General features: G+C 42.5%; 1 protein-coding gene across 1 annotated transcript in view; it reads right to left on the reverse strand.

Annotated features, from left to right (window-relative positions):
- Window positions 1–25,447, reverse strand: part of WDFY4 (WDFY family member 4) — a 4,454,583-nt gene that overhangs the window by 3,070,105 nt on the left and 1,359,031 nt on the right. Inside the window, exon 18 of the mRNA XM_044055648.1 lies at window positions 3,855–4,006. Coding sequence (XP_043911583.1) covers window positions 3,855–4,006 — 152 coding nt within the window. The remainder of the gene's footprint in view (window positions 1–3,854; window positions 4,007–25,447) is intronic.

Consider the following 25,447-nt stretch of genomic DNA (forward strand, 5'->3'; position numbering starts at 1 on the left):
TTTGATTCGTGGGCCACATTGAGTTCTAACATTTGACAAAGAGGCCGGAACAGGAGCAGATAGATGGCATGCTTTGAAAACATCACCTCATTGGGGGAAAAATACACATCTTGGGATATGGAGAAAACATGTGCTTTAATTTCCAATGAAAATGAAGAAAAGCATTACAATAAAATCTCTGACTTCGAAATGAGTCTTTAAACACTGAAAAATCAAATAAATGACCATTTTATTTTAAAGCACTGAAAGTTCTGTTATCCTTCAGGATATCACCATCACTCTCCTCCTGACTGTCTTTTTTTTCAAAAACGGTAAGAGATGCAGATGTACTTGTCCTGTTCCTTTTATTCAATTTGTTTTCCCGGTGCCAAAAGTCAACAACGACCAGGGCAAGGACGAAACAGTTGCAGCAAGTCAGTCTGTGAAGCGTTATATTTGATCTGCGCGCACTGTTTATTTTAACAACGTGCGTATCACGGAGACACACACATTTTAATGGGAGCAGTGTTGTTGGTCTCCTTTTTTAGCCAGCGCATCAAAGTCTGGAGTTAGTTTTGTTGTGGCGATTCTCAGGATGGATCTGAGGTGTAGGTCTGTTAACTTGGATCTGTGGCTGGCTTTGTTGATGTCATGACGCTGAAGGTCTGTTCACACACGAAGGTAGAGCCGAACAAAGCCAACATCATCTGCGCTTTTCGCCTTAGATTTGGAAACGCGGCATCATTGAGTGAAGCATACAAGTCATTTAGTTTCAGAGAGCTGAACTTCTCTTTTAAGGCAGGGTCGGACTGAAGGACGATCAGTTCGAGCTGAAGCTCCTCTGGAGCTGTTTCGGGGTCTTGTGACAGAGGAAAGGCCACCAATTGAAGTGACTTGTCAATTTTGTCGAAATCCAAAAACCGACGGCAGAATTCTCCGTGCAGTGCATCCAGTGACTCACTGTATTTCTTTACTTTTGCTCCGGCCTCTTTCAGCGTGGCTAGTCTAGGAAAATGAGTGAATGACTTGTTCAAAATCTGCCTGGAGAATAAAGCCAGCTTGGATTTGAAGGCTTTCACGTTTGTGTACATGTCATGCACAAACTGCTCCTTCCCCTGCAGTTTCACGTTGAGCTCATTCAAGTGTGAAAATACGTCCGTGGCAAACGCAAAGTCACACATCCAGCTCTTGTTGCTCAGCTCAGGAAATTCATCAGTCTTCCCCTGCCGCTCCAAAAACACGCCAATCTCCTCTTTGAGCTCCCACACTCGTTGAAACACTTTGCCCAAACTCAACCAGCGGACACGGGAGTGATAAAGCAGGTCCTGGTGATCCGCATCAGTTTCCTCCAGAAACGCAATGAACTGACGGTGCTGAAGTCCCCGTGCGCGTATTAAGTTGACGAGTTTCACCACAGGATTCACAACATGATTCAGCTGTAACACCGATTTACATAGAGATTCCTGGTGGATGATGCAGTGGAGGAAAATTACATCCTGGTCAGGGTTTTCATCTTTCACTTTATTCTGGATTCTCCTCAGCAGGCCAACATTTTTTCCCGTTAAATTCGGTGATCCATCTGTGGTGACGTTAACAAGCTTACTCCAGGGAAGCTTCATGTTTTCGATGGCAGCAGACACCCGTTCAAACAAGTCCTCTCCCCGTGTTTGTCCTTTCAGAGACTCCATTGTCAAAAACTCCTCCGTTATTTCAAAAGTTTCATTGATTCCTCGGATAAAAATGAGGAGCTGAGCAGTGTCTTTGACATCGTTGCTTTCATCCAGTGCTAAAGAATAAAAAGTGAATGACTTCGCCTTTTTGTTTAATCTGCTGGTGATATCTTCATCTATTAGTTCCACACGGCGAGTCACTGTCCGCCGTGATAAACTGATTTTCTCAAATTTGTCTTTGGTCTCCGGGCACAAAATACCTGCTGTCTCTACCATACATTCTTTTAAAAACTCGCCCTCAGACAGTGGTTTGCTGGCCTTTGCTATTTTGAATGAAAGCATAAAACTGGCCTTGGTACTTGACTCCTGAATGGCAGTTTGACGGTGAAAAAAACTTTGCTGAGCCTTCAAATTAGCTGCCACCTTCTCAGCAGCAGCTTTCCCGTTCTTTTGTTGAGAGCTTGCTAGCATAATTAGCGTGCTTTGTGGCAAAGTGACGGCTAATATTATACTCTTTAAAAACCGCCACAGTTTTTTGGCATATCAGGCAAACAGCAGATGATCGGTGTTCAGTGAAAAAATATTTAGTTGTCCACTCCTTATTGAACACTCGACATTCTCTGTCCACTTTCCTTTTCTTGGGTCCGCTCATCTTCATAGAGGGGCGGTGGGTCAAAGGGTAAAGTGCAAACATGGAGTAATAGGCCTACGCTTCACCTCAACAAAGCCAATACATCTAGAGTGCGCCATCTAGTGAGGAAACATCAGAATTGCAGGGGAAATAAAACATTAACAAGGTTAATTTATTAAATTTTTTCAAGTTTGGCGGGCCGAATCAAAATGTTTAACGGGCCGCATGTGGCCCCCGGGCCGTAGTTTGCCCATGCCTGTCATTGCATCTTCTCTGTTCTTCTTTTACATCAGTTTTGTTCTGTGATTCACTAAGTACTGTATTGTTCTCCATCTCTTTGGATTCTGTTACTATAATGCAATCTCTATACCACCCTTTCCTTTCCAGTGCACATTTCTCCCTCTGTCTCGCTTGCTGTCTATACATAAAAAAAAAAAAAAAAAAAAAATATATATATATATATATATATATATATATATATATATAGTGACTACATCAACATAACTTGACAGCACACTCCCTTCAGTGCATGTGCTCATGCACCAATATTGTTTACCTCAGCTGCTTGTATTTCAGTGTGGCAGTGGGATGGTTTACTATGATCTAGCCGGGTTCCTATTAGATGACCGAAGACGCATTCTATCGAACGCGTCTTGGTCGAACTTAAAACAACGAAAAGGCAAAATAACAAAGTGGCTTTTAAGCAAATTTTTTCCCAGGGAAAGAATTAGCTTGGCCGCTTCCGTTACTTTGCCGTTTTTGGCACTGTAGTGTGATCTCGAAGTTGGTATATTTAAGAAGAGGGGTGTGGGGGTGAAGCCCCCCACTTTATGTATTCTTACAATTTTTTTTTTTTGGAACAGCGATTTTTTTCTCTTGGAAAAAAAAATTGCTGTTCTGAGCTATCGAGATTGTAAACTTTCGCTTGCATGGAGTCGATTATACATCGTTCGCTTTTTTAAATGTTCAATGATATAATATAGACCCATCTAGCCATGGGTCTGTACATTGGGCTCAACAAGAGGCTCTTCATTGTGTACAATGGAATGTCCACATGCATATCTGATCAGCATTACTGCTCATTGTGCACTCAGTGTAAACTGCGCAGATCTGGTTGTGATCATGGACATGGTGTTTATAAATCCATAGGCAATTTTTTTTGGATGGGGTAACTTGTCTTAACAACAGACTGCCTTGTATCTTTTTGATATTTAAACATATGACAATTCTCCAGTAAAGCAAACAGGTATACCATTATCATTTTTGTTCTAGTTGTTGTTATTATTATTACTATTATTATTATTAGTTTGACTACAATGCAAGCAAGAAATACCTCAGGCTTGAAAATATGGGACATTATAGTCACACGTATTCCATAATAATGCTTGAATATTTTATAAATTTCTAAAAAAAATGAAAGGTACAGCTGTTCCCAGTTATTACTTGAACATTCCTAGATTTAAGAAGAAAATTATTACATAACAGACACAAAAAAATTTACTCAGTATTTACATAAAATAATTACATCACACACTGAGCTTAATCTTAACAACCACCACCATGCATTTGCTTACCTCTTTTGCAATCTGTCTGCTATCAACTTCATTATAGAATGTTTTAATATCTGTAATAGTGGTAACAGATGATGTGACAGGATTTATTCCAAACATGATCTTTTCTTCACTCACAAGCGAACAAGTCATTGACTCTCCTGAAAAATCCACCCCTAGAAAATGAAGACATCAGGTGAAACAAACATTAAAATCAACATTAACATCAACAATTTTTTTTCTGCTGCTTTGTCCTTGTCCACTTTTTCTAACGCTACTCACAGCTTCACCCTCCTTCCACTAAATTCTATTCCTTCCTCTACCACCTGCATTCCTCTTTGGATTCTCCTTTCCCTTAGAAATACACTTTCCGACTCTATACCCTTTCTCAATCTTCCTACCTCTTATTGTTTCCAGATTTACATTACTTACCAGGTTTTTTAGATGGTTTCTGCTGGCAAACTCTGGGATCCCAGTGTAGCCCCACTCAGGCTCACTCCACTCCCCTACCCCACCCATCTCCATTTCACTTAGACTCATACCCAGGCATACTCCTCCCACTCCATGCACCCCATCCAATCCCAACCCTTGAACCATCTAGCTCCTCCTGTTTGCTCAAATACAATTACACTCCATCAAATGACCAAACTCGTCCCATCCTTTACAAATCAGCCAATCAGATTCTTTACACAATTCCCATCCTCTATAACTGCTCTATCACACCTCCTTTGAACTAAACCATATAACTTACTGTTTGCTACCCCCACCTCATTTATCTAACTTACCACTCCCACTCTACACTTACTTGTCATTCTAATTACACTCTTCCTGTAATTACTATCAGTACCTAACACTACAACTTTATACTTCTACTTATAAGCTCCCCCTCACTGAAATGTCTCTCATCTCCAATAGCATTCTCCTCACTTTCTCTTTATCCTTCTATGTTCTACTACACTATTTACATATCTCATAAACCTACTTCTACAATAGCCTCAATGACACATACTCGGTCCAGTTTTTTTCTGAAATAGCTTCTAGTCTATATACAACAGACCTAGTTCTACAAATTAAAGTAAAAATCTTTCCCCTCTCAAACAAAAACTGTACGTATTTTGCTCTGGACTGTGAATACAAAACTAAGAAGAAACAGGAAAATGTACCCCTCCCTAATTATAGCAGCTTAATACAATGTAGAGATATACATCCAAACCCAGGTGCCACCCCTTCCACTTACTTCCCTAACTCCTATAAACACTTGCGCAACCAAATAAAACACCTAGTCACTAAAAATAAGAAAGAATACTATCTCACTCCAAAACCAATATAAAAAAAATCCAAAGAAGTTCTGGAGTACAATCAATTCCTTATTTTACTCTGGCTCCAACAATAATCCTTGTCCTAACCCAGATAATACACCCACTGAGATAGCCACACTAGATAATACACCCACTGAGATAGCCACACTATTTAACTCCTATTTTATTGACACCATAGCTAACCTCACCACCACCTTTCCACAAGTTAACTTCAATCGGCAAGTCCATCTTCACCTCACCCCACTACTTCCTCCTCACCTAACTTTTCACTCTCACCCATACCAACCTCCAAAATAAAAATCCTCCTTAGACTCAAACCCTGTACTAACTCACCTGACAACCTATCGACATTTCTACAACTATCAGCCAGTTCTATAGCCTATCCCATCAGCATACTAATAAAACAAACTAGGCACAACAAACTTGGAAATAACAGACAAAAAGACAAAACGGCAAAGCAAACTGTACGGAAATTTAATAAACAGGCAGATCCAACACAATGTCTTCGGTTCCAACACAATATCTTTAAGTGCTTTTCGTTTGTTCCAAAAAACAAACTTCTTCAGAAGTACTAGCTGACACAAATGCAACCATTAAGTACAAAAAAGTGTGGGAAAACAGAGTCTAATTTACTAATTAAGCAATTAAAGAAAAAATAAAACATTCCTTCAGGACATATTTGAATAAACTGTACTACTATAAACTACTCGTTGAAATTAATTTTAAATAAAAAACATTATAAATAAGGAATAAAACTTTAAAGATAAAAATTCAACAAAGGCATACACCTCCAGTATAGAAACTTGAAACAATTAATACAAAATACTACACACATCGTTAGATTTAAGGGAATTTTTAAGAATAATGTACATACGTTATCTTCGTAAATTTTTAAGTTTCAATATACTAACGATTGAACATGCTTCATTTAAACCAGGATAGTTAAAATCATTCAACTTGAGCTGCCATAATAGTTACAGTTCTTCTAATCGAAAAGAAACAGGGCCACCTCTAACATCGTAAGACATGTTGTTAAAAACTAGAAACTTAAATTTATGGGTTGGATTGTTATGAACGTGTTTCGCCAAAGCGTTGTCCATCTTATTGTGGGTAATGGTGAATTGATGTTCATACACCCTATCCCTAAGTCTACGTTCAGTTTTACCCACATAAAATGCGAAACACTCAGTACATTTAGCTAAATAAACAAGAAATCTAGTATTGCAGATAAACTTAGATTTCAACTTGTATGTACTTCCATTTATTGTGAAATAATTTGTACTATCGATAAACCTACAGTAGTTACAACTTTCACATTTGAACATTCCTGTCACTCTAGAAGTTGTACTATTCCGTCTCTCAAGAAGGTTTTTCAAATTTTTACCCCTCTTGAAGACTACATGTGGTTTATGACCCAGGACTTTGAAAACAACATGATTGGATTTAAACAGTTCCCAGTTTTTTGTAATTACATTGACAATAGATTTACTTTGAATATTGAATGAAGTCACAAAACTACACTGAGATTTCTGTTGATGTGGGACAGATAAATCTACCTCAATATCATTGACCTCGGGGTCCTGGTGAGTATAGAGTTATGCGAGGTCTGATGGTTTCTGCTTAGAATTGGTTTAAACCAATGTTCTTTTCTTTTATATGAAACTTCCCCAATTGATGTGTCTAATAATGGTTCTGGGTAACCCTGATGTAAAAACATCTGCTTCAAGAAAAGACATTCATTGTTGAAGTCTTCATCTAAGCTAGAAATCCGTGATGCCCTTACCAGTTGCCCTTTGACAACTGACTTCTTTTGGAAGAATGGGTGACACCTAGAAAAATGAAGGAAAGAGTTGGAATAAGTGGCTTTCTTATATATTTGTGCTGTAAAAATACCATCGATTTTGTTCTTGCCTAACCAGATATCTAAATATGATATGCAGATGACTCAACTCTCATATGTTCCAATCCCATCCTAGATAACCTTCTAACAACTACCCAACACAGCTTTACCATAGTTGAAAATTGGCTCACTGACCATCAACTCATCCTAAACCCAAAGAAAACCAAACTACTTCTCTTCTACCCAACTAACAAAACGCCTATCACACAATTCACTATACAATCCAATAATGGAACCATTATTTCACCTGATACCGATGCTAAACTATTAGGGGTAAACATTGACAATAAACTTCGATTTGATATCCACATCAACCAAACTATTAAAACAGTAAACAAAAAACTTGGGTCCTTATATAGGATAAAAACCTTCCTAACTCCAGCTGCCAGAATAGCTACTGCCCGCTCACACCTCCTATCCACCCTACTATACGCCTCCCCTGTCCTCACGAACCTTAACAAATCTGACCTTAACAGACTCTCATCTTGTTACAACCACATTGCTAGATTCATTACTGGCTTACCCTATAGAACACACCATTGTATTAACCTGAAAAAGCTTGACTGGGTAGAACTCCCAAATCTTCTCCAGGAGTACCAACTCATAGAAGCCTTTAAAATCCTGAAACATCCTGAGAACACCCCTGCTCTAAAAAACATACTAACCTCTTATACCAACCTAAGTTCACTTCGCTCATCAAACAAACTCTTAGTACAAACAAGCAAGTCCTATAACCTAGGTGGTGACACACTGTATGCTAATATCATTGGCAAGGTCTGGAACTCCCTTCCCAATAACCTCACGTTTTTACCATCACTAGTTCAATTCAAAAAAGAGCTAAAAATCCACCATAAATCACACTGGCTTTGTCCTTGCACAAACCCAGACTAACTCCTAAAATAACTCTACTCTCTCCAAAACACAACAGTCCTATGAGCAATTCAACCTATAAGATCAATCTAGAATAACAAATATTAGCTAAAGACTAGGCCATTTTTTGTCCTACTCTACTAGTTGCTAATTATCTTGAATATAATGAACTGTAACCAATTGTATTTGTATTGTAAATTTTTTTCATTGTAAACTATGTAAATTGTCTATATGTCTTTGTAACTATCTGTCATTGTTAACCCTGTCGGAGCTTTTCTCCCCTGGACTCCGCTGAAAATGGACATATATCCAGTCGGACTATCCCGGTCAACAAATGCAAAATAAAAATAAAATAAAATATAGCTTCAGTATTGAACGTATGAGTAAATTGTAAAAAATCAGTAGTAGAGTTGAACTTGTTAACAATATTGGTGGCTAAATGTTCGTCGCCTTTTATGAGAATGAATATATCGTCCAGGAATCTAGTATAATAAATTATACAATCCATCCTGGACTCATCTGAAAAAACAAAATTGGACTCCCATTGGGCCATCACTAAGTTTGCGACACTCGCTCCGCAAGGGGAAACCATCGCTAAACCTACTTTCTGCAGAAAAAAACTGTTGTCAGAAATAAAGTAATTATCAGTTAGAATCAGATCCAATAATTCCATTACTAAAGCTATATCTCTAGTCAGTGCTCCATGCTTTTTCATCAAGGCTGCCACCCATTCGATACTTATGTCATGAGGGATACAGGTATAAAGATCCTTGACATCTATTGTTAAAAAATTACAATCATTATTGTACTCCAGTTCATTCATTTTTGCCAAGAATGACCAAGAATCTTTACAAATGTGTGACTCTAAAGTAACATACTTTTGTAACATGGAATCCCTTACCTTAGCACATGCATAGGTAGGGGACCCCCGACTATCAATGAGGGGTCTCATAGGAGGATTTAAAGAATCCTTATGAATTTTTGGAATTCCGAATAAGGATGGGCACCTAGGAAAAAAAGAACTCATGTAGTTGAAAGCTGCTTAATCTACTCGACCTTCAATGAATAAGTCATTTAAACAGGATTTATTTAAACTGTATGCCTTATTCACTTCTGATCTTGAACTAGCCTGATAGGTATTACTATTTAACAACATTAGCATACGTTCTACATAATCTATTTTGTCAAATATTACCAACCCTCCCCCTTTGTCGGGTTTACACACCCGAATGTCTTGGGATTGGATGTACCTTAAAAATTCCCTCTCAGTTTCATACTCATTGCTTCTATTGTACATTTTGCTGCTAACTGTATTTCTAAAATCCAACTAACAAACCTGCTCCAACATTTGAAGCAGGGGATGAAGGGGGGGGTTAAAAGTACTAGAGGTGTGAAATACATTGTCAACCAACATTTCTGGGACATTCATAAAGAACAAACGTAAATTAAGTTTTCTCGTGAAAGATTTAAGTTCTGCAATGGACTTGGCTATGTCCATGTCGTGCCAAGGAATGTAGGTGTAACCTTTGGCCAAAAAATCAACTAAGTCTGAAGAAATGTCACTGCCAGAAAAGTTGTAAAACCTTGAAGTCATTGTCCTTGTTGAATATAATTCTAGGTCGTGCAACAAAGTGCTGACGTTCAACTGATTGAAAAGAAGCACCAATTGGTTCATTCACATCATACATATTACAGTCCAAAGTAGATGAAGAAACCGTAGATGAACTTAAAATAAAATCACCCAACGGATCTTCCAACAATGTTATCTCTTGTCTAAATTGTAAGTCTCCACACCCCTGAATGTTTTCGCTCCCCTTTGTTGTTTGGGTCTGGCTCCTAAAGGGTTGTTCCTCCGAAAATCCTGTTGGCAATCATTTTGATTCGTGACACTATTTTGTTGTTGTTGGCCAGACTGGTTAAAGTGTCTATTGTTGTAATTATAATTGACAGGTGAAGTGTTCATCAGTCTTTCACTTCTACGGACGACCTCTTGTCCAGTTTCAGGCAAATTAGATGGACCAAAAGTGTCAAGTTCATCCATCCGAGCAAGTGGTCGCTTAGGCGAACTAGACATTTGCTCAAACAAGTGAAGAGATATTGAAACATTTGAATTACTAATAGATTGTAATTCTTTACTGTTCAAATCTGTAAGGGAATGACCAAGTTGCCACATTTGTGCTGCTGGTGGAGGTGGATAAGCCATGCCCTGTCTGTAAGAATTACAGTCGCGTTCTAATTTTTTAGTTTTATTGTCACTTAACTTAATCATATGCTGGTTGATACTTGAAAAAGTTCTACCATAATCGAACTTGTAACTGACGAATTGACTATCTTGTAAAACTTTAGTATCAACTTCCTTAACTAAATGAGAAACATTATCAGCAAACAAAGAATAATGTTTGATCATTACCTCCAGAAGTTCAAATCCCTGCCTGTCAAACAACTGGATCAATTCCAGATGGAAAGGAGAATCTTTAATCAGTCCAGTCGGGTATTGCACCCTTCGAAGGCCCTTAGGAATGACCTTCTGCCTTAAACATTCCTTAAAGTATGCTATTTCAAGTTGAGTTTTCTTGTATTTTAACAATAAATTATCTAATAATTTTAAATTAGACACAATGTCTGAATGAATGCTGTTTTTACCTTTGTTTTGATGTACATTGACCGGGTTCGGAAAATGTTCTATGCCAAAACTGAAGTTGTTATCCATCCATGCTGATAAAGAGCATGGATTACCTTCTATGTCTTGTCGGAGGTTTGATGTACCTTGTTGATGGTGGTTAGAACCCTCGTAGAGGTTGTTATTTTGAGTAGCTCCAGGTGGATGCAGTAGTTGGTTAGACGAATGGTTATCCAATAATTTCGGAACCATGCTGTTCAAAGGTAATGCTGTATCAGCCGGTCTCTGAGCTGGCGGTGGTGTGCTCTCATCCGAAATGTGTTCGTCGGCAACAACTTCCTGCAGGTTCGGATGCGTATTCATCCTACTGTCTAAAATGCTTACCGGTAAAGTCATTTTGTTTTGACTAGAAGAAATAGCTTTAGTCTTCCGCACTCCTATGTCAGTAATGGTCACATTTTGCAAAGCCAAATGGTTAGAAAGAATTAGTTGATTTTTATCTAATTGATCTAGTCTATTACTTATCGACTCGATCTTACTAAACAATGCAGATAGCATATTGTCGGTAGTCTCAATTTCAGGATTTACAACGTTGACAGGGACTAGTTCCTCCATGTTAGTAGCTCCGTTCAAAGTATTCTCAGTTTGTGAGTACAGTGCCTGGGATGCCGTTAAGTCAGACGCCATAAAAAACTAATAAAACGAACTAGGCACAACAAACTTGGAAATAACAGACAAAAAGACAAAACGGCAAAGCAAACTGTATGGAAATTTAATAAACAGGCAGATCCAACACAATGTCTTCAGTTCCAACACAATATCTTTAAGCGCTTTTCGTTTGTTCCAAAAAACAAACTTCTTCAGAAGTACTAGCTGACACAAATTAATTAGTAAATTTAATTTCTGTTTTCCCGCACTTTTTTGTACTTAATGGTCACATTTATGTCAGCTAGTACTTCTGAAGAAGTTGTCCGTAGAAGTGAAAGACTGATGAACACTTCACCTGTCAATTACAATTACAACAATAGACACTTTAACCAGTCTGGCCAACAACAACGAAATAGTGTCACGAATCAAAATGATTGCCAACAGGATTTTCGGAGGAACAACCCTTTAGGAGCCAGACCCAAACAACAAAGGGGAGCAAAACCATTCAGGGGTGTGGAGACTTACAATTTAGACAAGAGATAACATTGTTGGAAGATCCCTTGGGTGATTTTATTTTAAGTTCACCTACGGTTTCTTCATCTACTTTGGACTGTAATATGTATGATGTGAATGAACCAATTGGTGCTTCTTTTCAATCAGTTGAACATCAGCACTTTGTTGCACGACCTAGAATTATATTCGACAAAGACAATGACTTCAAGGTTTACAACTTTTCTGACAGTGACATTTCTTCAGACTTAGTTGATTTTTTGGCCAAAGGTTACACCTACGTTCCTTGGCACGACATGGACATAGCCAAGTCCATTGTAGAACTTAAATCTTTCACGAGAAAACTTATTTTATGTTTGTTCTTTATGAATGTCCCAGAAATGTTGGTTGACAATGTATTTCGCCCCTCTAGTACTTTTAACCCCCCCCCCCCTTCATCCCCTGCTTCAAATTTTTGAGCAGGTTTGTGAGTTGGATTTTAGAAATACAGTTAGCAGCAAAATATACAATAGAAGCAATGAGTATGAAACTGAAAGGGAATTTTTAAGGTACATCCAATCCCAAGACATTCGGGTGTGTAAACCCGACAAAGGGGGAGGGTTGGTAATATTTGACAAAATAGATTATGTAGAACGCATGCTAACGTTGTTAAATAGTGATACCTATCAGGCTAGTTCAAGATCAGAAGTGAATAAGGCGTACAGTTTAATTAATTAGAAGTTATGTACCTACCATAACGTTCCATGTTAGTTGTCTTCTCTCGCCTTCTTTCTTGCTGGATGGGTTCGGAGCTGATCCTCGGCTCCGACTCGGCACTTGCTAAGCTCGAGAGCTAATTTTACCAGCTCGAGGCAACCCTATATCCCATGATGCAAGGCGGAGATTACTCAGATCTCGTTTGGTAGCTAAAGAAATAGCAGTATTTTCTTCCAACTTAGGAGGAAGAAATAAAAAATACTAAATAACATCATAATCCTCTAGAAAGGATCCACATAATCTAGTGACACTAGGAGTTGAACAGCTAGAAAAAGGTAATAACCTCTTAATAGAAGATCTTCTCGGTCTGACCAGGATAGGGGGAAGGAGGGCGGGACGCAAGAAAGAAGGCGAGAGAAGACAACTAACATGGAACGTTATGGTAGGTACATAACTTCTAAATGATAAGTTGTCAATCTCGCCTTCATTCTTGCTGGATGGGACCGCGTCCCTAGCACCTCTATCCTGGGTGGCTCAATGGAACAGACTCTTGAGAACGGTGGAACCAAAATTTGCTCTGTCTCTGGAGACCAAATCTAATTTGTAATGTGAGACAAAGGTATGAGGTGAGGCCCATGTGGCTGCTGCACAAATAGTGTCTATTGGAAGTCTAGCTTGAAAAGCTGTAGATGTAGCTAGAGCTCTGGTTGAATGGGCTTTTGGGTTAGAAACCAACTCTTTGCCTCTGAGCTGATAAATGTAAGTGATCACGGAAGAAAGCCACCTAAATAAAGTTACCTTAGAAACTGGAAGGCCTTTCCTGTTCTCTGCATAAGATAGAAAAAGTTGATCAGATTTCCTAAAAATTTTTCTCTTATCCAGATAATATCTCAGCTGACGGTGAACATCAAGATAATGTAATTAGAAGTTATGTACTTACCATAACGTTCCATCTGAGTAGGTGGATTCATTTGTCTGCAACCTGTGGGTCATGGATCCGATATCGGATCCGAACCGGCATGGTTTATCCAGCTATGGATCTGAGCTCCTAGCTCCTCCCCTCACCCATAATGCCCTGCTCTCCCTACATGACCTCAGATCGAGTTTGCCCTGTATCAAAATACCCTAGAAATGGGTAACACATTCTATGCAGGAAACTGACAAGGCCAGGGGGATAGGAGGGCGGGATGGTTGCAGACAAATGAATCCACCTACTCAGATGGAACATTATGGTAAGTACATAACTTCTAAATCTGAAGTAGGAGATTCATTTGTCAGCAACCTGTGGGACAGAGTCCCCAGCTACCGGAGTCTTGGGCGGCCGTCATGGAAGGATATTCCAGAGCACCGCGGAGCCAAAGGATGCTCTACCTCTAGATGTGATATCCAGCTTGTAATGAGAAATAAAGGTATGAGATGAAGCCCAAGTGGCTGCTGAACAAATGTCATCCAGAGGAATCCTAGCTTTAAAGGCCGCTGAGGTAGAAACTGACCTGGTCGAATGGGCATGGACTCCCTCCGGTGCGGGCCTCCCAGAAGCTTGGTAAGCTAAAAGAATACACTGCGAAATCCAGCGTGACAAGGAGACTTTGGAAATTGTTTTACCCAGATTGAATTTGGCAAAGGAAATGAACAATTGGTCGGATTGCCTATGACCAGCTGTCCTGTTAAGATAAAAACGAAGCTGCCTGTGAACATCCAAGGAATGCAGCTTGTATTCACCCTTGTTCTGATATTTAGGAAAGAAAACAGGGAGGTTGATGGACTGATTAATGTTTGCTTCTGAAGCTAACTTAGGAAGAAAGGAGGGATTGGTCCTGAGGTATACGCGGTCCGGATGGAAGACCAAGTAAGGCGGCTTCATGGATAAGGCTTGAAGTTCCGAAACTCTTTTGGCCGAAGTAATGGCTACTAAAAATGCAGTCTTGAGAGATAAGAATTTTAGATCTACTGTTGCCGCAGGCTCGAAGGGGGGAGCGGTCAAGGCCTGAAGAACCAAGGAAAGATCCCATGGTGGAACCACCTGCTTGACAGGGGGTCTAAGCAGAAAGGTGCCTTTTAGGAAGATTTTACATAATTTGGCGGACATAAGAGGTCCAGAGTCATGACCAACATGATAGTGAGAAATGGCCGCAAGCTGCACTTTGACCGTGGAACTACTGGCACCATCATTAAAAAGAGTGGTAAGGAAGTCTAGCACCAAAGGAAGGGGAACCGTGAAGGGATCTAGACCCTGCCGCTCCGCCCAAATGGAGAATCGTTTCCATTTACTGCGGTAAATTTTTCTGGTAGAGGGTTTATGAGCCGCTACCAGAATGGCCTTAACGGGGGACGAGATACCGGGAGTCCTGATTAGGAGTGGAACTGGAGCAGCCAAGCAGTTCAGGTTGTCCAGGTTCGGAGTTGGTAGGTTCGATGGGTGTGATATCAGATCCGAAATGGGATCTAGAATCCAAGGTGGATTCACTGAGTGAGACCTTAGGTAAGGGAACCAGATCTGCCGAGGCCAAAATGGGGCAATGAGGATCATTCTGCACCCCAACCGAGAGGCTTTCTGAAGAACCTGGAGCATCAGAGGCAAAGGGGGGTATGCGTAAAGAAGACCGGGAGGCCAAGCATGCACCAGAGCGTCTCTCGGGGAATCCCCTGGAGGAGGGATTAGAGTGAAAAAACTGTCGCACTTGGTGTTTAAGGGAGAAGCAAAGAGATCGCAACAAGGAGTTCCCCACTGTGCGAAGATACGTTTCGCTACTTGAGCATTGAGAGACCACTCGTACGGGGAGAAGATGGTGCGACTGAGCTTGTCCGCAAGGATGTTGGACCGACCCGGAATATGCGTTGCGATGAGAAAGCGGTTGGTGGAGATCGCCCATTCCCACACTCTCATGGCTTCTCGACATAAAGGGTAAGACCTGGTTCCCCCCTGTTTGTTGATGTACCAGACCACCGACATGTTGTCTGACTGAATCGCAATTGTTCCCAGGGGAAGAAAGGCCTGAAGTGCTTGCAACGCCAAGAGCACTGCTCTCATCTCTAGAACATTGATATGCAGGGAGGTCTCTGAGTCGTTCCACGTGCCTTGGGCCGTCCGGCCTGCAAAATGCCCCCCCCCACCCGAGGCGGGAGGCGTCCGTGGTCACCGTGGCGAGAGGGGGAGAAGCACAAAAGGGGCGGCCTCCGTGGAGATCCTGGGAATGGAGCCACCACAACAGAGACCACTTGCAAGCCTTGCTGATCGCAATGGGATGATGCAGGGGGAGAGAAAGATATGACCACTGAACTTGAAGTGTCCACTGAAGGACCCGCATGTTGAACCTGGAGAGTGGAAGAAGAGAAATCGCTGCCGCCATGGACCCTAGAGCCCTCAGGACCAATTCCGCCAGAACTGAGCTGGAGTGGAGGATGGCCCGCACCTGGAGTCGCAGATTCCGAACTCTGTCGGCTGTGAGAAAGGCTCTTAACTCCCTCGTGTCTAACTTGCCACCTATAAATTCTATCAACTGAGTAGGGGCCAGGTTGGATTTTGCTACGTTTATCGTGATGCCCAGGCAGGGAGCTAGATGAAGAAAGGAGTCTCTCGCCAAGGATAGTAGATGCCTTGTTGGGGTGGTGAGAAGCCAGTCGTCCAGGTACGGAAAGACCTGCACCCCCTGAAGCCTCAGGTGGGCCGCAACCACTGCTAATACTTTGGTGAACACCCTGGGGGCTGTGGTGAGACCAAAGGGAAGGACCCTGAACTGGCAGTGACTGGCTCAAAGCCGGAAGCGAAGAAACCTCCTGGAACGTCTGTCCATCAGTATGTGGTAGTACGCATCCTTGAGGTCTATAGAGCACATCCAGTGATTCTCTCCCAGAAGGGGGAGGATGGATTGCAAAGTGACCATCCAGAACTTCTCCTTGGGAACTGCCAGGTTTAACAGGGACAGGTCTAAAATTGGTCTTAGGTCCCCCGTCTTTTTTGGCACTAAAAAGAACCTGGAGTAGAACCCTGATCCAATCTGGTCTGGGGGGACGGACTGGATGGGTCTTTTCCTCAGCAGATGGCCAATTTCTGCTGAAGCGGCCTCCCACTGACCGGGTGGAACATCGGGGAGGGATTTTAGCTTTGGGAAATGATGAAAGGGGATCTTGTATCCTCTAGATATAATGCGGAGGACCCAGCGGTCTGATGTTATGGACTCCCATGCCGCTAAGTGCTCCGAAAAACGTCCCCCGACTGCCTCCAGAGTGGAGCAGTCGAGCAATCCCTCTGAGCTGCTGCGCGGGCCGTTCAGAGAAAGGTTCTCTGGACACGAAATTCCTGGGAGCCCCTCTGCCCCTGGGGCGGCGTCCTCCCTGTCCTCCTCTGCCATGGAAGGACTGGTTGTCCGGTGCAGGTTGGGATTGCTGCAACTTCCAGAACCACATCTTCTTCTGGCCCTTTTGGTTCCTAGAGTAGGACCTCTGGGGCACAGAGAAGCGGATTCCGACAGCAGACAGCGTCTTCCCGTCCTTCTCGCTCTGGGTCAAGGTATCGCGAACCGTTTTGCCAAAAAGGGCAGAACCATCAAAGGGGGCGTTCGCGAAAGACGCCTTGAAGGGCTCCGTGAAATCGCAATGGCGGAGCCAGGCCTGGCGTCTAGTGACTAGGCCTACTCCTGCAGCTCTAGCAGCTCCCTCAGTTGCATGGGACAACAACCGCATAGAGGTATTTGTCACGGACCGAAGAGTGGCCATACGGGTGGAGTGCAAAAGTTTGTCCTCCTCCGACATGGACTCTGGGGGGGATGCAGCATATTCTTTGATAAGATTGCGCTGCATCCTGATAACATGTGCCAGATAGTTGAGCGCCCTCACTGAGAAGGTCGCTGAACTAAACATTTGCTTCCCCAAGCGGTCCATCATCTGAGACTCCTTGCTCGGAGGATGGACTGAGGGACTCTCCTGGGCGAGTTCCCTCTTGGTGGCTGCTGCCATCAACATGGCATCTACCAGAGGTCCCTTACTCCAGTGGGCACGGTCGGCAGGGGGGCTAAGAATTCTGTCTGGCCTTTTGGGGATTGGCTCCACGGTGTCCAGTTCCTTCCACGCCCTGGTGGTAATAAGGTCCACCAGGGGGTCGGCAGGAGGGGACACCCAAGAGGTAGACGGGCCCGCTTCGAATGCCTCCAAGAACACGGACTCGTCGGAGGAAGACTTAGGGGCAGACCACCCACCTCTTATACAAAGCATTTCCATGATGTCTCCAAAGGAGACATCCTCGGGGGGTGATCTTGGGGAGCCTTCCCCTTCCTCCAAATCCTTGTCTTCAGTTAAAGACTCGGGGGAGTCTATGTGTCTCCTTTTACACGTGTGCTTGCGAGGTGCTTCTTCGGGGAGGCTGTCCGAGGAGCCCTCGCAAGCAGTGTCTTGTTCCAATGGAACAGCTTGGGGCATTGAAGCGGGCTGTCCCAGTGGCCGGATGGCGGAAGCCTGACCCAGTGCAGATGGAGTGCGGGACGGAGCCGGTCCGGAAGCCCTCAACAGAGCCCTCTCCACTACATCAAAAGCCGAAGGGGAGCCAGCCTCGACCAAAGGATCCGACAGTCGGCTCCCCCTCGGATCCGAGGAGTGGATCGGAGCCGGCGCCGAGACACTCGGATCCGAGGGACCAGTGCGCTCCGACACAGACGGCGCCGAAGGCACACTGAGTCCCCCGGATCCAAAGCTCGGAGCCAGGCTCCGAGAGGTCGGATCCGAAACACTCGAAGGCAGGGTCAGATCCGAAGTACCTAGTACTATCGGCGCCGACCCACCCCCGGCTCCGAAGCTGCCCGGCTCCGAGCCCGGGTAGCGGGTCGGAGAAGGAGCTATGGGCTTGAAAAATGGGGTCGAGCCCCCCCCCAGGGGGGGGGGGAGGCAGGAGCACTCCCATCTGCATCTGGGCCTGGATGAACCTTCGCATCATCCGGTCCAGATCAGCGTCGGAGAGACTATAGGTAGACCTCGAAGAGGCTACCGAGGTAGGCCTAGAGTACTGCCTCGATAGCCTCGAAGGAGGTCGGGTCTCCTCCTCCTCAGGCCCCGGTGAAAAGGATGGGGACCGGAGCTGAGAAGGAGGACAGCCAGCAGCCAAAGAGGCCGGAGGAGAAGCCCGCTTAGCCGGCGGGGCCGAAACGGAGGTCTCGGCCCACCGCTTATGGTGCTTCTCCCTCCGGTCCTTCTTTCTCGCTTCCCTCTCCTCCGAACCCGTAGAGGGAGTTTGAATCCCGGGAGGAGGAGGGGGAGCAGGTAAAGCAGCAACCGCCGGAGCGGGAACCACTAACGGGGCGGAGGCCGAAGCCGAGTCCGGGGGCAAGAGTCCCGCCAAGACCAGCTTCGACCTCCGCTCCTTCAATGCCCTGGGGTTCTGGGGTTGAACCCTGCACAGATTGAACATCCAGAGGTGAGGTGTTCAACCCCAAGGCATCGAACGCACCGAGTGTGGCCATCAGCAGGGGATAGCTTATGGCCACACTCGGAGCATTTTGAGAAAATTGCCTTTGGGGCCTCAGACATATATTTTTTTTTTTAAGAAAAAATAAAATACACTAGCACACACACCAAAGGCCCCAAAGAAACACACACTCACACAAGCTACGCGCCAGAGAGGGGAGGGTACACAAAATTAAGTTAACTTAACTCAAAAAAGTGATATATAGAAGGGGAACCTAACACTTTCACACAGTTAAAGTATTTTTAAGTTATAAAAACCCTTTTAAAATACTAAATAAACCACTTAGCTTTGGAGCTCGAAATCTAGGCTGTCACCATGAACGCGGCAAACTAGATCTGGGGTAATGTAGGGAGAGCAGGGCATTATGGCTGAGAGGAGGAGCTAGGAGCTCGGATCCATAGCTGGATAAACCATGCCGGTTCGGATCCGATATCGGATCCATGACCCACAGGTTGCTGACAAATGAATCTCCTACTTCAGATCTTTTGTTCAGCTCTATCAGAATAATTCGGGAAAAATACTGGAAGATCAATGGACTGATTTAGGTTAGTCTGAGATGCCACCTTTGGTAAGAAAGACGGATTAGTGCTTAGGGATACCCTATCTTTGTGGAATATTAGATAGGGAGGGCGAACACAGAGAGCATGAAGCTCAGATACTCTCCTGGCAGATGTAATGGCAACTAGAAAAAGTGTCTTCCAAGAAAGCAATTTCAAGGAACAGGCAGCTGCAGGTTCGAACGGGGGAAGAATCAAGGATGTTAAAACTAAATTTAGATCCCACTGTGGTGGGGGATCTCTAATAGGAGGTTTCAATAAAAAGATACCTCGAAGGAATGCCTTGCAAAGTTTATGTGACATAATGTTGTGGTTCAAAAGGCCTATATGAAAATTTGAAATGGCTGCCAGTTGAACTTTCACTGTGGAAGAGGAGGATCCTGAATTAAAAATGTCAGCTAGGAAGTCCAACACCGAATGAATTGGAGCAGTATAGGGGTCTATGTTCCTAGCTTTTGCCCAGAAAGAGAAACGTCGCCATTTACTAGTGTAGATCTTTCTGGTAGAAGATTTTAGGGAAGCTACTATGATATCCTGTACAGGATTAGAAATCATAGGAAGCCTGGCTAAGGATGGAAGTGGAGCAACCAAGCAGTGAGGTTGAGAGAAGGTATGGATTGGTGCAGTTGACCCGACTGGTGGGTCAGAAGATCTGGAACCGGGTCCAGATGCCATGGCTGTTCCAAGAGGTAATGATGTAAAAACGGAAACCAAATCTGTCGAGGCCAATAAGGGGCAATGAGAATCAACTTGGCTCTCAAGGCGGTTGCTTTCTGAATTAGCTGAGGTATCAGCGGAAAAAGAGGAAAAGCATAAAGAAGTCCCCGGGGCCAATCTTGGGTTAGAGCGTCTCTGGGAGGATGGCCTGGAAGGGGGAAGAGAGAGAAGAAGTCTGGGCATTTGCTGTTTTGAGGTGTAGCGAAAAGGTCGCAGCAAGGAAGGCCCCACTTCTGAAAAATCTCTTCCGTCACTGACTGTTTGAGAGACCACTCGTGAGGCATGAAAATAGCTCTGCTCAATCTGTCCACTATGATGTTGGATTTCCCGGGGATGTGCGTTGCTATCAGAAACCGGTGAGAGGAGATTGCCCATTGCCAAAGTCTGAGAGCCTCTCGACACAGTGGATAGGACTTGGTTCCACCCTGTTTGTTTATGTACCACACTACGGACATATTGTCCGTTTGGACTGCAATAGTTCCCAGGGGAAGAGAATCGTTGAGGGCTTGCAACGTTAAAAGCACTGCTCTCATCTCCAGAACATTTATGTGCAGATGGTACTCGAAAGGTTGCCAAGTGCCATGGAACATTCTGCCCTGATAATGCCCCCCCCACCCGATCAGGGAGGCGTCCGATGTAACCGTGGCAACCGGGGCAAGAGGAACAAATGGTCTGCCTTGATGGATTCGAGGGGACGATATCCACCAAGTCAGATGTCTTTTGCAAGTTGGAGTTACTATGATCTCGTGACGCATGGGAAGTTGTTGAAAGGACCATTGGGTGAATAGCATCCATTGTAGCAGCCGCATGTAAAAGCGGGCGAGGGGAAGAAGTGTTATGGCGGCTGCCATAAGACCCAGTACTTTCAGAGCAAATCTGGCCTGAATTTTGTTGCTGAATAGAATCACTTGGACGTGTCTTTGAATGTCCAAGATCCTTTGGTCTGTCAACCTTGCAGAAAGTTGTACGGTGTCCAAATTTGCGCCTATAAAAGTAATATATTGACAAGGCGACAAGGCAGATTTTTCAAAATTTATAGAAATTCCTAGCCCTCTGCAAGTGTGAATGGTGTAATTTCTGGCTTGGAGAAGCTGATGCCTGGTGGTGGCAGTGAGGAGCCAGTCGTCTAGATATGGAAACACCTGGAATCCTTGACGTCTCAGGTGAGCCGTAACCACTGCCATGCATTTCGTGAACACACTACAGGAATAGGGTTAACGTGAGTCGGTAATTAACAAAAAATAATATTTATATGTAAAAAGTTAAAGGGGGTAGACAAAAGTCTCTGAAAAGTTCACTTACCTAGAGCTGGTAAAAGAAGGCACCTCGTTAGCGAAGCGGCAAACGAGATCTGAGTAATCTCCGCCTTGCATCATGGGATATAGGGTTGCCTCGAGCTGGTAAAATTAGCTCTCGAGCTTAGCAATTGCCAGTCGGAGCCGAGGATCGGCTCCGAACCCATCCAGCAAGAATGAAGGCGAGATTGACAACTTAACATATCCTGTTTAAATGACTTATTCATTGAAGTTCGAGTAGATCAAGCAGCTTTCAACTACATGAGTTCTCTTTTTCCTAGGTAGTCATTCTTATCCGGAATTCCAAAAATTCATAAGGATTCTTTAAACCCTTCTATGAGACCCCTCATTGATAGTTGGGGGTCCCCTACCTATGCATGTGCTAAGGTAGTGGATTCCATGTTACAAAAGTATGTTACTTTAGAGTCACACATTTGTAAAGATTCTTGGCAAAAATTAATGAACTGGAGTACAATAATGATTGTAATTTTTTAACAACAGATGTCAAGGATCTTTATACCTGTATCCCTCATGACATAAGTATCGAATGGGTGGCAGCCTTGATGAAAAAGCATGGAGCACTGACTAGAGATATAGCTTTAGTAATGGAATTATTGGATCTGATTCTAACTAATAATTACTTTATTTTTGACAACAAGTTTTTTCTGCAGAAAGTAGGTTTAGCGATGGGCTCCCCTTGCAGAGCGAGTGTCGCAAACTTAGTGATGGCCCAATGGGAGTCCAATTTTGTTTTTTCAGATGAGTCCAAGATGGATTGTATAATTTATTATACTAGATTCCTGGACGATATATTCATTCTCATAAAAGGCGACGAACATTTAGCCACCAATATTGTTAACAAGTTCAACTCTACTACTGATTTTTTACAATTTACTCATACGTTCAACACTGACGCTATATCATATTTAGATATCTGGTGAGGCAAGAACAAAATCGATGGTATTTTTACAGCACAAATATATAGGAAAGCCACTTATTCCAACTCTTTCCTTCATTTTTCTAGGTGCCACCCATTCTTCCAAAAGAAGTCAGTTGTCAAAGGGCAACTGGTGAGGGCATCACAGATTTCTAGCTTAGATGAAGACTTCAACAATGAATGTCTTTTCTTGAAGCAGATGTTTTTACATCAGGGTTACCCAGAACCATTATTAGACACATCAATTGAGGAAGTCTCATATAAAAGAAAAGAACATTGGTTTAAACCAATTCTAAGCAGAAACCATTAGACCTCGCATAACGCTATACTCACCAGGACCGAGGTCAATGATCTTGAGGTAGATTTATCTGTCCCACATCAACAGAAATCTCAATGTAGTTTTGTGACCTCATTCAATATTCAAAGTAAATCTATTGTCAATGTAATTACAAAAAACTGGGAACTGTTTAAATCCAATCATGTTGTTTTCGAAGTCCTGGGTCATAAACCACATGTAGTCTTCAAGAGGGGTAAAAATTTGAAAAACCTTCTTGAGAGACGGAATAGTACAACTTCTAGAGTGACAGGAATGTTCAAATGTGAGAGTTGTAACTACTGTAGGTTTATCGATAGTACAAATTCTTTTACAATAAATGGAAGTACATACAAGTTGAAATCTAAGTTTAACTGCAACACTAGATTTCTTGTTTATTTAGCTAAATGTACTGAGTGTTTCGCATTTTATGTGGGTAAAACTGAACGTAGACTTAGGGATAGGGTGTATGAACATCAATACGCCATTACCCACAATAAGATGGACAACGCTTTGGCGAAACACGTTCATAACAATCCAACCCATAAATTTAAGTTTCTAGTTATTAACAACATGTCTTATGATGTTAGAGGTGGCCCTGTTTCTTTTAGACTAGAAGAACTGGAACTATTATGGCAGCTCAAGCTGAATGCCTTTAACTATCCTGGTTTAAATGAAGCATGTTCAATCGCTAGTATATTGAAACTTAAAAATTTACAAAGATAACATATGTACATTATTCTTAAAAATTCCCTTAAATATAACGATGTGTGTAGTATTTTGTATTAATTGTTTCAAGTTTCTATACTGGAGGTGTATGCCTTTGTTGCATTTTTATTTTTAAATTTTTATTCCTTATTTATAATGTTTTTTATTTAAAATTAATTTCAACGAGTAGTTTATAGTATTACAGTTTATTCAAATATGTCCTGAAGGAATGTTTTATTTTTTCTTTAATTGCTTAATTAGTAAATTAGATTCTGTTTTCCCGCACTTTTTTGTACTTAATGGTTGCATTTGTGTCAGCTAGTACTTCTGAAGAAGTTTGTTTTTTGGAACAAACGAAAAACGCTTAAAGATATTGTGTTGGAACTGAGGACATTGTGTTGGATCTGCCTGTTTATTAAATTTCCGTACAGTTTGCTTTGCCGTTTTGTCTTTTTGTCTGTTATTTCCATCAGCATACTACTTAACAGATCTATTTAGGAGTCACATGTACCACTTATCTGGAAAAAAGCATACGTTCTACCTCTTTATAAAGGTGGCAAAAACTGTGACATATCCAGTTTCTGACCTATCGCCATTCTTTCACCCATCTCTAAAATTTTGGAAAATGTGTCCCTACTCAGCTTCTTAAATATTTAGGTCAAAACCAAATCCTTTTAAATACTCAGCACGGTTTCAGGCCAAGTCACAGTACCACCACAGCTCTGATTTCACTTATGGATACAGTTAGCGGGGTCCGTGATGCAGAAAATATCGCCTCCTCTCTCTTTCTCAAACTAAGGGCTTTGATATGGTATCCCATTACCTTCTTCTCAACAAACTCTCCAGCTTGGGCATTTCACCCCCAACTCTGAACTGGTTCTCAAAGTACCTTACCAACAGGCAACTATCTATCAAATGGTTACATTGTTTCTCACCTTAACACGACCACAGGTGTTTCCCAAGGATCCATACTAGGACCCTTTCTATTTAGCATATTCATTAACCACTTTCACAACACCCTTTCTCAAGGCACCATCATTCAATACGCAGATGATTCTACAATCATCTGCACAACCAAGTCCGTATCTGAACTACAACTATTTGCCCAAAATGCCTTCATATCAACAGAAACCTAGATGTCCAACAATCATCTCACTCTAAATCTCAATAAAACTAAACTCCTGATATTCACTCCCAACCCCCCCCCCAAAAAAATTAATTCATTGTTCATTCTCAAAATAATACTATTATCGAAGTTGTTCCAAGTACTGAACTGCTAAGTGTCATCAGATGATAACCTAACATTTGACCTCCATAGTCACAGCAACATCAAAAAAACACATCAGATACTGGGCATCCTCTATAGACATAACTACTTCCTTAACCATGCTGCAAAAAAAGAAATTATGCACTTACCATAACATTCCATGTGAGTTGTTCATCTTGCCTTCATTCTTATAGATGGGTTCGGAGCCGATCCTCGGCTCCGAGTTGGCCTACTACAAAGCTCAAGGTCTTCAGACAGCTCGAGGCCAAGTCCCTATCCCATGATGCACCTAGAGTTACCTCAGATCTTGTTTGCTGCATATAATAATACCATATGTCATTCTATCACTCCATAAGAGAAAGCTATAGAAGGGTCGAGCAACCAGGAAGAATCCAGCATCTCAGTCTTCGAAAAGCCCAGGAGTAGGAGGGTGTGAAGTAAGAATGAAGGCGAGATGACCAACTCACATGGAATGTTATGGTACATACATAACTTCTTTATGGGTGGCTCACGGTAGTATGTTTTTCAGGACAGTGGACCCAAAGGAGGCCCTGTCAACTTTGTAATGAGTGATAAAGGTATGAGGTCTTGACCAAGTGGCTGCTGCACAAATGTTATCAATAGGAAGTCTGACCAAAAAGGCAGAGGATGTAGACACTGCTCTGGTGGAGTGAGCCTTAATTTTATGTTGTAAGAGCATATTAGCAGTTGAATAAACAAATGTGATACAATCAGATAACCACATGGACAGAGTTGTTTTGGCCATTGGCATACCTTTCCTGGAGTCTGAAAAGGAGACGAAATGC

This window comes from Protopterus annectens, chromosome 14.part0 (assembly GCF_019279795.1).
Source record: "Protopterus annectens isolate FY-2018-M chromosome 14.part0, PAN1.0, whole genome shotgun sequence".
Taxonomy (NCBI): domain Eukaryota; kingdom Metazoa; phylum Chordata; order Ceratodontiformes; family Protopteridae; genus Protopterus; species Protopterus annectens.